General features: G+C 36.1%; 1 protein-coding gene and 1 long non-coding RNA gene across 2 annotated transcripts; both read right to left on the reverse strand.

Moving 5' to 3' along the window:
* On the reverse strand, positions 3,176 to 9,002 carry LOC18782544 (probable polyamine oxidase 4). Its single transcript, XM_020560545.1, has 10 exons — positions 8,358 to 9,002; positions 8,110 to 8,225; positions 7,894 to 7,982; positions 6,765 to 6,878; positions 6,304 to 6,391; positions 6,088 to 6,173; positions 5,905 to 6,007; positions 4,654 to 4,751; positions 3,941 to 4,370; positions 3,176 to 3,766 (listed from the first exon to the last, which is right to left on the reverse strand). The coding sequence occupies exons 1-10, from the start codon at positions 8,407 to 8,409 to the stop codon at positions 3,452 to 3,454; spliced, it is 1,491 nt and encodes a 496-aa protein (XP_020416134.1). The 5' UTR covers positions 8,410 to 9,002; the 3' UTR covers positions 3,176 to 3,451.
* On the reverse strand, positions 12,416 to 14,741 carry LOC109947785. Its single transcript, XR_002270546.1, has 2 exons — positions 14,476 to 14,741; positions 12,416 to 12,742 (listed from the first exon to the last, which is right to left on the reverse strand). It is a non-coding gene; the product is annotated as an uncharacterized LOC109947785 (long non-coding RNA).

Consider the following 15,257-nt stretch of genomic DNA (forward strand, 5'->3'; position numbering starts at 1 on the left):
AGAACAACTATCAGAATAAGAGCAAACTGGGGTTGATGCCAGTAGAGTCCCCTCCGATGGTGAAGTCAGGTATGAGAGTAGGGTAGAGAGAATGTATGTAGGGTTTATTTAGTGAGAATAGTTATTACCCTTGTCCAGAGATATGTGAGAGGTATTTATGGGGGGAGAAGTAAAGATATTTGTAAGGAGGTCTTCCCCCCTTCCTCCTCTGATATGGGTTTTATTAAATGACCGTCGTGCTTACTGTACAAGGGTCAGGTGGCGAAGTGACCAGTGACCAAGGATGGGAGGTGCAATAAATGGTCCATCTCCATCATCAGTCCTGTTCACCCGGATTTTTAGCGGGTGAGGCGACACCTGGTCCAGAATGAGATGTGCCTTAATTGACCTTTCCCCTATCGCCAGGCTGTTTATTACAGAGATGGAGTGATCGATTTGACAGGGGTCTTGGTCAAGTCTACTGGCTATTAATGCGCCTATGGTGCTCGGGTCGGTGTCTTAGACAACCGAGTGCTTGTTCAACCTCTGGTCTGTCATATCCTTATCAGGGAGCTCCATACGCTTGGGTCGGTATACGAGTGATCTGGTTTGTCGTGGCCACATGGTTGTCTGCAATCAGGTTCGGCTCGCGTTGATAGTATGAGCCGTTAACAATGTGTTCAATACGGAAAACAAATACAACCTTGTGAATCGTTTAAACTGATCAAATTGCTAAATGATTTATGATTGAAGTTCTGTAAGAATGATCCTTGAATCATGAGCTAATAAATAAATTAATAGTATAGATCATGAGATTACATTGTGGATTGTGTCCAAATGAGTGGTATAGTGTCGTATTAATTTACTAAACGATTAGCGTTTGAGCACTATTGATTAGTTTGTTACCTTGATGAAAGGTTGAATGTTGTTAGAATGTTAGAGATTTAGAAATTAGGATGGTGACTGCAATGTTGGTTTTCTATGTGCTTGAAATTAATGTTATTGATGAATTTTTTTCAACTTTCAAGTTTAAAGTTGAGATGTTTCATTTCACATGAAAATAAGAGCATTGGTCCTAATAGTTTGGTTTCTCGAAATGTTTTAAATCAAACCAAATCAAACTGCACCACGTAAATTGATTTGGCTGCAACTTGGCAATGAATGTAGGGAGATTTTGAATGGGGCCACCGCCAAAGTGAGAGTGACCACTGCCGGCAACAACTAATTGTCCATAGGGCATAAACCAAACTAAAATTATCACCACATACATTCTAGTAGCCCTAGTGTCTAATGTCTGTAAGACAATTCATTGTCTTAGTCCATAAAAGATGATCTTCAAATTCTAAGAGGACTCGAGTATTTTGGTTGATTAAAGAATACAACTCAACCTTTCTGGATAAACACTTGCACAAAGTTTATTAAAGTAAAACACAAGTGTTAATAGGATTCCTAATACAATATGGATTGAAACAAACCTAATCTAATGCAAAAAGGACATTCGAATGCTTCTTGATAGACAAAGCTTTCGAGTGATGCATCTATAAATAGAGGCCCCTTCCCTTGCAGCAAAATACTCTCGATACAAATCTCACCCTATTTATGAGACGAGAAATTAAGGTGCTGCATGAGTGAGGAAGACTCTTTACAATCACCATGGCTGAACAAGGTTAATATTACTGTATAAAACATATAACATGTCATGCATATTGGACTTAGTTTGAGAAATAACAAAACTGTAATGAATGCATTAAACTCTATTCACAGACCTCCTACTGAAAATTAAGGTGCTGCATAGGTGAAGAAGACTCTTTCCCCCTACTGTGGTTGGTTTGGGTCTATATCTTTATTACGATACCTTTATTGATCAGCATGCCCACTCTAACTTATTGTTAACTTTTTTTGACTTTTCTTTTTCTTTTTCTTTTGAAGAACTTACAGACTTCCTATGTAGGATGGGAATCCATGATGCTAGTTTACAATATGGATTGAAACCAACTCTAATCCAATGCCAAAAGGACACTCGAATGCTTCTTGACAGGCAAGGCTTTCGAGTGATGCATCTATAAATAGAGGTTCTTTCCCTTGCAGCAAAATATTCTCGATACATATCTCACCCTATCTAAGAGACAAGAGAAATTAAGGTGCTACATAGGTGGAGAAGACTCTTTACAATCACCATGGCTAAACAAGGTTAGTATTACTGTATAAAACATATAACATGTCATGCATATTGGACTTAATAACAAAACTGTAATGAATGCATTAAACTTTATTCACATACCAGTTTCTGAAAATTAAGGGTGTTGCATAGGTGAAGAAGACTCTTTCCCCCTACTGTGGTTGGTTTGATTCTATATCTTTATTACGATACCTTCATTGATCGGCATGCCCACTTTAACTCATTGTTAACTTTTTTTGACTTTTTTTTTTCTTTTGAAGAACTTTCAGACTTCCTATGTAGGATGGGAATCCATGATGCTTGTTTTCACAAGCTTAACCTATGTTAAGAGGTCTTGACCCCAAATAAAATAACAAAAACCTATGTTAAGAGGTGCACAACTGCCATTTTGTACCCATGCACGGAGTCTCATGTTAAGACTTAAGAGGTGCATATAAAGTAGAAGATTTCATTTAGGATGTTCGTCTAGGGTCTCTAAAACATAGGACGGTCGCGGGGGACCAACCGCGGAAGTGACCACTGCTGAACAAACGAATAGAGACCAGCAACATATCATCACATATCGGCAACAACTACTTGGGTTGGCTTGGGGCTATAGGACATGAACCAAAGTAATATGATCACCACATGCATTCCTAGCAGGCCTTGCGTCTAATGTCTTCTTCCCCCTACTTGGGTTGGCTTGGGGCTATATCTTTATCACGATACCTTCATTGATCAGCATGTTGGCCTAATTTTTCATTTCTTTTCATTAAAATTACTGATTATTTTTCATAAACTTAACTGTTTATGACTTTTTTTTTCCTTTCGAGAACTGTCAGATTTTGCTTCCACTATGTAGGATGGGAATCCATCTGCTAGTTTTCACAAGTTTAACCTATGTTAAGAGGTCTTGACCCCAAAAACCTATGTTAAGAGGTGCACAACTGCCAGTTTGTGCCCATACACAGAGTCTCATGTCAAGAGGTGCACGGCTAATTCTCTAATATCGCTTGTAAAAAAAAAGAGATCAATCATTCGAATATAATCAGAATTCAATAATCCCATTATAAATTGATTCGAACTTGGAATATATCAATTCACCTCAATCCGATTTGTTTACCGGCCTAGCAACGGTACATAGAGGCAAATCAGGGCTTCAAACTAACATCGTTTTAACATGTTAATTTTGGGGCCTACTGTTAGAAAGCCCGTCTGTGTTTTCCAATTTGGGAAGAAATTTTAGACAGAATTAGACCAACAATGGTAAAGCCTTATTAATATTATTTTTCTTGATGTATAAAAAAAAATGGTTCACATCCTTGAGATTTGCAGGGGAACTGTTGCTTCGAGGACTTCATCCGTAATGTAAGCATGCTGAAGCTTTTCCAGTCTACCAAATTTATTTAGGAGATGTCTCTGACAATCCTCAGCAGCTATAACTCCAGCTGAGTAAGCTCCATGCACAGATCCTTGGTGGTCCATGCTAACAGCTTCGCCTCCAAAGAAAAGACTGCCCAAAGGTGCTCGAAGCCTATCATATATATCTCCAGGCTTTCCAACCAAATCCAACGAGTAGCATCCAAGAGAATTCAGGTCCGTTCCCCACCGTGATACAAGATATTGAACCTGTTACAGACAAACCAATCAAAGGTAAGTCGACAATATTCGTATCAATATCGACTACAGAACACCTACATTGAGAAGAGATTTTGTCCCATTTCTGATAGTTAGATATGACAAAATTTCCTAGAACAACTAATACATAGATTGACCAAAACTGGCTGAAACTAATGAACTTACTGGATCAGTTGCATCAGGTAACATCTTCTTAAGCTGCAACATAACAAAACTAACTGCACCATCATCAGTTAATTTTTCAAGGTCGTATGCAAACCTTCCAGCAGCCATATAGACAAGGACCGGATGGCCTGTGGTCTTGTGAAGATTGAGAAAATAACCACATGCATAAGAGGTTGGTGCAACCACGCCTAAAAGCTCTACATTAGGCCAGAAAACCTTTTCAAATCGCAAGGCAATTTTGTTTTCATTGCCCACCCCAAGATCCGAAATTGCATCAACCTTCCACTCAGGCAACTTTGGTTCAAACTCAATCATCTTGGCTTTAAGAATACCATGGGGTACTGTTATTATAGCTGCATCAGCAACGAAGTTTCTTCCGTCTTCAATTGTGACCATCATCTTGTTATGCCCATTTAATATCTTTGTAACCCTGCTTATAATCACAAAAATTAAAGCTTATCAAAGACTGAAGAAACTAATTATAAAATTTAACAAAAGGTGGCAGGAAGGGCATTAAGAAACATAACTAAGAAATTCATAGCAAAGAAGATGCAAGTTCCGATTTAGTATGTCTTTCACCTTATCAAAAGGTATATATATCGCTACCCCAATGGCATTATGTCAATTTTTTTGTTTGTATAACTCACAACTCACAATGCACCCACACCAACTGAAGTAAACGCATTTTTCTGGTATGGTACAAGCACGCATACCTGTGATTCAAGCGTACATCAATATCTTCTGCAAGAGCCCTTATTATTGGGTCATAGCCTTGCACCATAAGTCCATGGCCACCAGAAAGAACATGCTCCTGTATAACAAGGACCCTCAACTGTGTAAGCCTTCATCCAAATATAACTCAAAATTACCTAGACGAAAAATGCATCCAACCAGTAATTACCTGCCTAACACAAAAATTTCCACTGACATATGGCTATATATCAAGATAAAATAAAAAAAATTCGCTCTCTTAATGAGCCACAGACATACAGCTACTGATCCATGCATCACACTAGTAGATAATGTTGGCAGTAAAAGACTGAATGAGCCACAAAGGCCAGGAAAGAATGTGCTGCAAACTGGAATAAGTGGTTTTAGCATTTTGACTTGCTACTTGGTTCAAAATATTCAAGCCATTGAAACCAGAACATGACATGATTTATAAATTTAAATAATAGACATGCTTCCCAATGTGCAGTGCAATACCACTGGGGATCAGAGTTCAACATCAAATCTAGAAGCATGTTCTGGAAGAACAAAACAGACACTCAATTCCCAAAATGAAGTCTTAAAGAAGCTAACAATTTTGCATTATAGTTTAATGACTTTTGTGTTTTTAAAGGGTCGATATTTCTGAAGTAAGATCAACTCACTAGTCTTTTTAATTGATTATCAGTGTATAATCCTCTTCCTGTATCTCGGGCACTTTGCTTTCTCTAAAACTAGTTCAGCTTCCTGGGTAGAAACTGTTTATTATTTAAATAAAGCAATCATTCCCTCCTCACCCTGGTCATGTAAAGCTTCAAACAAAGAAAAGAAAAGAAAAGATGAGTTAAAGTGAGTTTTCATTTTAGTTGGATTCATTTAAACTTAAAGGATAAAGCCACTCTATGCCTTAGCAAATTGTTATGGAGATTCAAGTACCAGTGAAATCAATCCTATGGAGATCAAGAAGGAGAGGGTTTAGAAAACCCACGTTCTTTGCATAAATGGTGGGTAACTCAAGAGCTGATAATGACATAAAAATATAAACTATCAAATTTTCAAAAGACGAACAGCTAGGTGAGGGGTAATCATACTGTTCCAAATACATGCACCGTAACTCAGATTATTCATCAAGTACAATTCATTCACCATTAGAGAACTCTTTCCCAAGGTATTTACTAAACTGCACTCTTTCCCATGGAATCAATTGTAAGGAGGCCAGCCCACCAAGAGTAATTAGAAAAGTTTAGATATTGAACCTGATCCCAGTTTTTTAGCGATATCACATCTGCATCTGCAGCGAACCACGCTTCCATTCGACATATGTACCATTGTAACACTTCGTGAGCAAGTCCGTTTTGTCTACAGAACACAGAAGTAAAATCAGTAAAAATGAAACATACTGCAATAAAATGTGTCCTAATTTAATTTATTTCCAATACCTTAATTCTGGATGCCTATCCATCACAATAGAAATTGCTTGAGAGACAGACATGTCATCAGTATTCTCATTCCGTACTTTCTCGGTCTAGAGAAATTAAACAAGAGTATTTTGCAGATTTCAGCAGTGTTGGATTCATAATTACAAAAAAAACAAAAAACAAAACAAAACAAAAAACAAAACAAAAAACACGCAGAATTCAGTTTAAAGATTCTACCTCTTTGAGAATTTGCTTGAAAGTATTACCAACTTCAATGACCATCTCTTGAGGAACTTGGCTTCCATCCATATCAAAAAGTGCATAGCTGAAAGGGAATCCAGATATTCAAGACAATACTTCAGACTGAATATACAAGCTATGTTGAATGTACAAGTAACTGCATTATGAATCAAAATATCATTGCTGCATGTGCTGGAAAACAAAATTTTGAAGTATGCAAAAGGTAAGCCACGAATTCAATTTTTTCTACTGTCTTATAGATGAAAATTTCAACAACAAAAAATAATTGAAGAATAAAAAATAAAATAAAACTTCATGGTCTTCTGTGAATGTACCAATCTCACTTCTAATTCCATAAACTAATTCATTTAGATCAATTAGATACTTCTAATTCCATAAATTAATTCATTTAGATCAATTAGATAATTAATTCGTTAACACAGCAAGGATGTAATTACCTTTCCAAATCATGGTCATACAACACAGAGTCGTCACCACTCGTACGGTATAAAGTAAGTCCTAGACGGCGTATCAGTGGAGCCAAGGGATTCTCATTGCAAACACCATGTAGCCTGAAATAAAATTGAAGAGAGTATTAGACTGTTAGTTAATAAAGCCATCAATTCTTCTTTGGTTCTTCAAATGCAATGCACGGCTACAAGAGAGAGAGAGAGAGAGAGAGAGAGAGAGAGAGAGAGAAAACAAAAATAGAACATTATTGCATTGCATTTGGCTATGGAAATACAAGCATCCCTCATCTCAACTCAGCTAGCGTGAAGGTACAAAATATGACAAAGATGCAGGCTAATGAGTATCTTGCTGCCAGGATTTATTTTCCTTATGATATCTTCAATAAAGAACATCTAGTCAGGATCAGAGTAGAAATATTTCACATGCTAAGGCCATACAACATCCCAGTCACATCATCAATGTCATTTCATTTTCTGTGACATCTAGAAATTTATTGCTTTATTGCCCTTGCGATTACTTGTGTGCGCACATGCAGATTTGTGCACACATTTACACAGCAAACACTAAAGATTATGCATACAACAGATTCATACTTGTGAATGCACAGAATCCTATCTTATGGGTGGCCCAGCAAGCAAATATGCATTTTTCTACATACTTTCATATATAAGTGGCTAGAGAAAGAAAGGCTTCTGTGTTTGTTTTGTCCGCATAAGACAAAAGAACTATGGGAAGCACAGGGCAGAACAGGGAAGAGGGAATGCCAATAGTAACAAGACTCTCATTGTTGAAAACAGTAAACTCGGCAAGGGTGACCAACATCTATGGAGAATACACAAAACTCTTTTTGACTAAAATTTTCATGTTTGTAAGATTCTCTGTAATGCAACAGGGGATAATTTTAATCAGGCAGCAGAGAGAATTGGAAACAAAACAGATAGAGCAAGCAAATTAAACAACAAAACACATTAAATAGTGCCACATGAACCAAAGCACTGCCTATGGGCAATTTTTTCATTGACATGTACAGCTATATACCCAATCAATTTGGTAAAAGCAGAGGAAAATTGTAAAGAGGGGTCCTGCATTCCCAAAATTTACGAGCAATGAAGTTACCATGATGCTCCCATATCTACTGGACAACCAAATGAGTAGTCAGTATGAATCCGGCCACCAAGTCTGTCTCGTGATTCCAGCAAGATAACCTGACAAAACAATGACAGTAAAGCTAAGCCATTGTTGAAATCAAGCAAGATACAATTTTTTCCAAGACCCATCATGAGTTTAAACATCCTCAGATATATCTAATACTAATAATCGCAAATCACTGACCTTAAAAGATGCATCATGGAGAACACGTGCAGCTGCAATCCCTGATATACCACCACCAATGACAATAACAGAAGGGCATGCATTGTGCTGCCTCTCAATGTGAGACGAAATAGAGCCTGGTCAACACAAACATAGAGTTTTCAGACCAAAAAGAACAAGCTTGCCAAAAAAGAACAAGAACCCAAAATGTCGAAAGCAACTTCAAATTAAGAGAGACAGAGATTGGTGGAGAATATAAGAAAACATACCTTCCAGAAAATCAGTAGAGAAAAAATCTTTTGGGTCCATTGGGATTGGCATGAAATGGGAAAATTGAATGGAATGATTAAATGAAATCCAATAGCAAAGGAATTTGATTTTGGTTATTATTTTTCAAGGGAATGGTGTATAGGAATCTTGGAAACTAACTGGAAAGAATGATAAAGAATGAAGATGAGAAGGAAGGCAATGATGCGGCTGAGATTGGGAGAAGAACAAGAACAACGCAGCTTCTCAAACCAGCTCATGACATTTATCATGTCACATATGCTCACACCAATCCCCACTCCAATTTAAAGCACTTGAATTTCACCAACAAAGAAGAAGAAGAAGAAGAATCATCTGTCTAATATGGTAAGTTGATTGCGCAGATGTGTCTCTCTCTATCTCTCTCTCTCTCTCCCTCTCTCCCTTGTATTATAAGCATATGGCATAAAATTATACAAGGAAGGATCGATGCCACCAGGACCAGCTAATATAGCATATCCTGCGTTTTCCCTTTTCTGTCGAGAGACGATGAACACGACAGAAGAAGACCACCCAAATTGCCAATTGCCATGGCCAATGGGCAATTGGGATATATATGGGTGTCTCAAGCTCAGATCCAGCAGTGTCCCAAGTTGTACCAAATTGTTCAGAGCCTATCCAATGGCTGGCGATTGTTGCTTGTTAATAATTCTTTTATTTATATTGTAATTACTTTTTTTGGCGGTTTTTGAATTAAAATTTAACGGCCCACTCAACGTATATCCCTCCACGTGAACCTCATTAATCATCGATCAATATTCGCCAAGCCGCCATTGTCTTTTTTCCTTTTTTATTATTTTTGGTAAGCAAAGGCAAGCCGCCTTTAATTTTCATCATTCGTCAACTATTGAATTCCGTAGACTTGCATTAGACTAGTTTTAGACTACTTTATCACGGTTGTGTTTCTGTTTCCTTGCATTCAAAGTTTAAACAACGCTTATAAAAGACTAAGGGCTTGTTTGGGAGTGTTTCTAGAATGGCCAAAAGTGCTTTCTGATAACTAAAAGCGCTTCCAATAGTGTTTAGCATAAAAGTTTAGAAGTGCTTCTGGGTCATAGAAACGCTTCCTGAAGAAGCACCTGTTATGTTCTTCTTTAGGAAGCATTTTAATTTTTTATGAAAATTCAAGATTTTTATAATAAAAGCACTTTTATTAGAAGGCTTATAGGTAGAAGTACTTCTTAGAAAAGCAGTCCCAAAAGAGCCCTAATTAGTGTGGTGGTGTGAAGTAACTGCTCCCTCAAGTAAGGTTATGAGTTTGAATCCTAGCATCTGTGTTATGAGCGTGAATTTAGTATATTATCGTCTCTCTTAATAGGAAAGGTCCTCCAAAAATGAACAATTTAAACATCGTCATGTAATAACCGTTGAATTCCTCCCAAGTACATTTTTTGTCGCCATAACTTCACTTTCGTCACCACCGTTCAATTTTATAAATTTGAACTTTGCGTTTTCTTGGGTATCAATCATAAAACAATTTTTTTTTCCTAGGTAACGGTAACTGTATATTATGCCAATTCCAAAAACAATTTCTAATTTCGCTAGAAAATGCTGATCACGAAATACTTTATAATGGAAGTTATATTGTAATAAAAGAACTGGAATAAATACATTTCCAAACCATGAGAAAACTATACCAAACAAGCAAAGATTTTATTTTTCCTCCACTCATGAGAGAGTGCAATTTTATACATATTTCTAAGGGTGTGCTTACCAAACATAATACATGGTAGTATTTAGCAAATGTGGCATATTCTGAGTCGTTGATGGTTGACCATTCAAGGTCTGGTACTTTGACGTATGCTGACCCCTTTTGGGAATACTAACGTCAATCGTGTGCCTCTAATTTAGTTCACGCCTCTAGGCCTTTGGGTGGGTGCATGACAATGCACATTTTGCATTTGTGACTCGAGGGGTGTGAAGGATGAGAAAAACTTAGTTGTAACGAGGATAACACTGTTTTGCTATTCCCGACTAATAATGCTATGCCACATGAAAGTGCAATCATATCCGATTCTTATGGCACTTCACATATTTTGATTTCAAGTAAGGTGATTCACAATATGACTCATCTTGACCTTTGTTCCTTATTGGGCTCAACTAATGGGTAGTCTAGTGATTTCGGCCCTCAAACGTGGGCTTTTTCCCTTGAGGAATTGTTTTGTACTCATGTAGTCCTCCCTAGTAGGATTGGGTATCAACAAAACACCAAAAATCTTTAGTTTTAGTCCATTAGGTGTGTGGGAATGTCCTAAGTTAATAGTGTTAAGGGTTATTTGTAGCAATGGTCCTTCAACTATACTCGAAATTACATTTTGGTCACTTAACTCAAATATTTGTTGAAGAGGTCACTCAATTGGGCGTTGTGTTGCACCATTAGTCCCTACCGTCAAGTATGTGACTTTTTTTGTTTAAAATGATGACGTGACAAGCATCTCTTAGATTATTGATGGGCAAATATGACTTTTCAATTAGGATTATTTGTAGCAATGATTCCTCAACTATACTCGGAGTTACATTGTGGTCACTCAACTCCAAAAAATAATTATAGAGGTTACTCAATTAGGTGTTGTGTTGCACTATTAGTCCATACCGTTAGAGAGACTTGACGATAGGGACTAATGGTGCAACACAACACCCAATTGAGTGACCTCTACAACTAATATTTGATTTGAGTAACCAAAATATAACTCCGAGTATAGTTGAGGGATTATTGCTACAAATCTAATTTTAGCAATTGTTGTTTATCCCCAAATCTGCTAGCCATTGGAAATAGAGATATTTAATTATATACCTATTTTTAGCACTAGTGATGAAGATAAATCCTACACTATTTAATTTCTATAAACAAACCTAAAAAATGACAGCTGACTCTATTGAATTTAATTTTTGTTATTAAATTAATTTGATGCCCTATTAAAGGTTTTTTTAAGTCTAATGGTCCTTGAACTTTAACATGATTCATATTTTGGTCTTTCAATTTCCAAAATTATTCTCGTAGTTCTTCAACTTCACTTTCATTAGGACAAATTGTTTTACCTTCAATATTAAATGTATGGACAAAATGGTATTTTTGAATTATTTTTATTTTTTTTCACCCATTTTTTTCCTCTCTTCCCTAAACTGTACATTTTTCCTCCATAGAACCCAAGCCAACCCAAATCTTTCTCAAACTCCACCATGTCCAAAATTTCTAGAATTCGCAAATAAATAACTCAATAAAATAAAAATGATAAAAAGCATAGAGATAGTGTGTAGGTGATGAAGGATGAGTGATTGAAGAGGAAAAGAGGAATCTGGGGTGTGTGGGTGATGATGGAGGAGGATTGATTGAAGAGAGAAACGGGACGGAGGAGAGAGCGGGTGTCAAAGAGAAAGGATAAAATGGGTGCAAAAAATATTTGTAAAATTTTAAATTTAAACTTAAATTGGTTTCCAAATTTCAGTATTTTATTAGATGGGGATACTGATGTGGGATGCTGACTATGGAATCCTTGTGACATGGAAGTAGACTGAAGCAATTTCCGATTTTGACCATTAACAGTACACCATGTGCCATGTACATGCTCAAATTTAATAGAAAAAGTTAATAAAATTGACGGCATGACTATTTGTCCTAACGAAACTAAAGTTAAAGGACTAAGAGAACAATTTTGGAAATTGCGGGATCAAAATACGAATTGGGTCCAAGTTTAGGGACCATTGAACCTAAAAACCCCATATTGAATGTTTTGGGTTTTTTTTTTTAATGAGGTTTTGGAGTTGGGCTTGTTTTAAGAAATCGATGGCAGTTTTGTAATTTATAGGAAGTTCGAAGCCTCTTTGTTATGTTGCAAATGAGCTTTGGGTATGTTTCTAAAGTCCATTTCATGTATTTTTTTAATTATAAATAATTTGGGCCCTTATATTGAGTATAATAGTGAATTTTCCTTGGATATAAGTCAAGAGATTATATTAAGAGAACTTCACTAATATACCTAAAATAAGAGCTGAAATTATATTTTAAAAAATCCACATGAAATGCACTTTAGAAACACACCCAAAATCCATTTACTACATAAAAAATGAGTGTTGAAGTTCCTATAAATCACATGACTACCATCGATAAACTTAAAATAAGCCCAACACAAAAAAACTCAACAAAAAAAAAACCCAAAATAAGCCCAGTAAACTTGAAGTACATTGTTAATACCATATCATAAAAGTACATTGTTAATACCATTTCATACAAAAAATTCAAAAAAAATCCAAAAAGGCCTAGCAAGACATCCGATATCCTTTGCAGAAACCACCTCCAATTTGTCCATAGTTTTACCAGAAACAATTGCAAAGGCAAAAGGAAATACCTCTACAAGAAAAAAAGTACATTGTTAATACTCTGTCATAGAACTATCTTCCTAGTAAAATCACATTATGCATATCATAAACTTCAAGTGCACAGCTATATATAGAGCAAAATATAGAGCATGCTTTGTTAATGAAAATCTATTAATACTATGTCATAAAAGTACATTGTTAATACTATGTTATATAAATCAACTCAATTGCAAGGTATGAATAGCATAACAACTGTTCATACCACTTATTGGAAGTTAACAACTACATCATTTCATTTGCATAATAGGTACGATAAAAGTGTACCACTCTATACCACTCAAAATCAATACTCAACAATGATAAAAATACAGAGAATGACTCAATCTCAACAATAGTTGCAAGTCCTGACATTAAGAATGATGAAGCAACCTTGGAAGCTAAAGAGTGTGTTGAGGACAAGCTACAAAAGACATTTGTGACAGATGATCATGAAGAAAAAGCTGGACTTGAAGTAGGGAAGAAGGCAAATGAGGCCCCTAGTAAACCAGACACTCCAGTTATCACACAAACAGATGAGACACACTTGCCGGAAGTAGGAAATTCTGATATATTCAAAGTATATCCTGAAATTGGGTCAGAAGACATCATCAAGGAGAGTCCAAAAGAACCTGAGTACCAAAACTAATTCCTTGAGGAAACTCCCGAAGCTAGTGACATTGCAAGTGAAACAGTTAACGATGATGAAAATTCAGAACGGCCTTTGGCAGTCCATGCATGAAGATGGTAACAAGGGAATCACAACAGTGTGGTTTGTTTGACATACTTTCCCAGCCAATATCAAAGAGTTACAGATAGTAACAAGGGAATTGCCTCAGAAACATCAAAATGAAGATAATAAGTTATGTTGATCAGCATTCCCAAATTGTCAATCCCTCCATCTATTTCCAATTCAACATATAAATTGTCTAAATTTCTTCGGCTAAATTAAGCAAGTCCTTAATGAACTCAGAGAGATAAAAGCATTCCCAAAATTGCTCAGTACATATTCATCCATACATGAATATATATATATATATATATGGATTAAAGGTAGACTTGGTCACGCTCAACCCAAAATTGCTCAGTATATATATATATATATATATATATTCATACATACATACTGATTGGTGAATTGTTGAATTAAAGGTAGACTTGGCTTAAATTACTACATTCCCTGAAAAATTTAGCAGCAAAATCAACAATTTGCAACCGAAAATGTACCAGCATAACTAGATGATAATGCAAAGCAGGAGAAGCAACATGCAAACAAATAAACAAATTCGTTCAGCTCACAAAAATGGAAATCAGAAAATAAAATTATAAAATTCAAACCATATGCATGCATTAATTCCACTGAGAAGCTACAATTCACAAAATGTAACCAAAATCAAAATACCAAAAACTAATAAGAACAAAAACATCAGGATAAGGTAGTAACGCAACAGTACCTAAGCCGATAAAAGAATCGAAATTCCAGTTTGAGATCAAACCACCGATAGCCATTTTGCTCTATACCTTTTGATTGAAGCTAAAGCTCAAATAATCAATTGTTTTAGCTCAACAAGCTCTCACACCATTTCAGAATTCAGAGCCTAGCAACCAAAAAGCTGAATGCAAGGCAAGGATTGAAATGACAGCGGTTTCACGCTCTCAAAAGCTAAAATTGATCCCAAATAACTATACTATCAGCAAAGAGCATGAGGAGAGGATCGAATTCCATACCTGGATCGGTGACAACGGTCGTCGGAACCGCCGAAAAAGGTGTGGGAAAACTCGAAACCCTCGAAGGTTCCTGGAACTAGCAACGGCGAAGGGAGGTTGGGCTCGCCAGGGATGGGCTCAAGCATGGTTCGCCGGCCTCCTCCGATCATTTTCTGACCAGTCACGCGTCTAGCCGTGGCTAGAGCACCAAGATCGCAGCCAAAACTGGCCGACCTGGATTCTACGAAGAGAGAGAGACGAGAGACAGAGTGCCCAGAATTTTTCAAATAAACTAATTTAATACTAAAAGGGTAATAAAGGTATTTTATTTAACTAATTAAACTAAAAAAATGTAACAACTGTAAGTTTTGGGTTTTTTTTATGTGTGTTTATATACATTGAATGGTATATGGTTTTTTTTATAGAACTATGTATAGGAATGAGTATTTAACTAATTTTCTATTATCTATATATATAAAGTAAAAGACAGAGAATGGTGAAACATTCAAAATATCAGAAAATGCCCTTGGTTAATGCAAACATTAAGAATTCAAATTATTAATTAAATGAGGATAATATGGTAAATTCACACTTTTTCATATTTAAAAAAATTAAAAGAAAAAGAAAAAGCAGATAATGGATCCTATTTTTATGGAACACAACTACCCATTATCTTTTTTAATTCTAAAATAAATTTACTTATTTTTTAAAAAAAACATCTCGCAAGCGCGGAAGCGCGTGTAGAGAAGCTAGTATTAATTATGAGTGGGGCACTATTAACATTAAAAACTCTAATATAGTAA

This window comes from Prunus persica, chromosome G3, assembly GCF_000346465.2.
Source record: "Prunus persica cultivar Lovell chromosome G3, Prunus_persica_NCBIv2, whole genome shotgun sequence".
NCBI classification, from domain to species: domain Eukaryota; kingdom Viridiplantae; phylum Streptophyta; class Magnoliopsida; order Rosales; family Rosaceae; genus Prunus; species Prunus persica.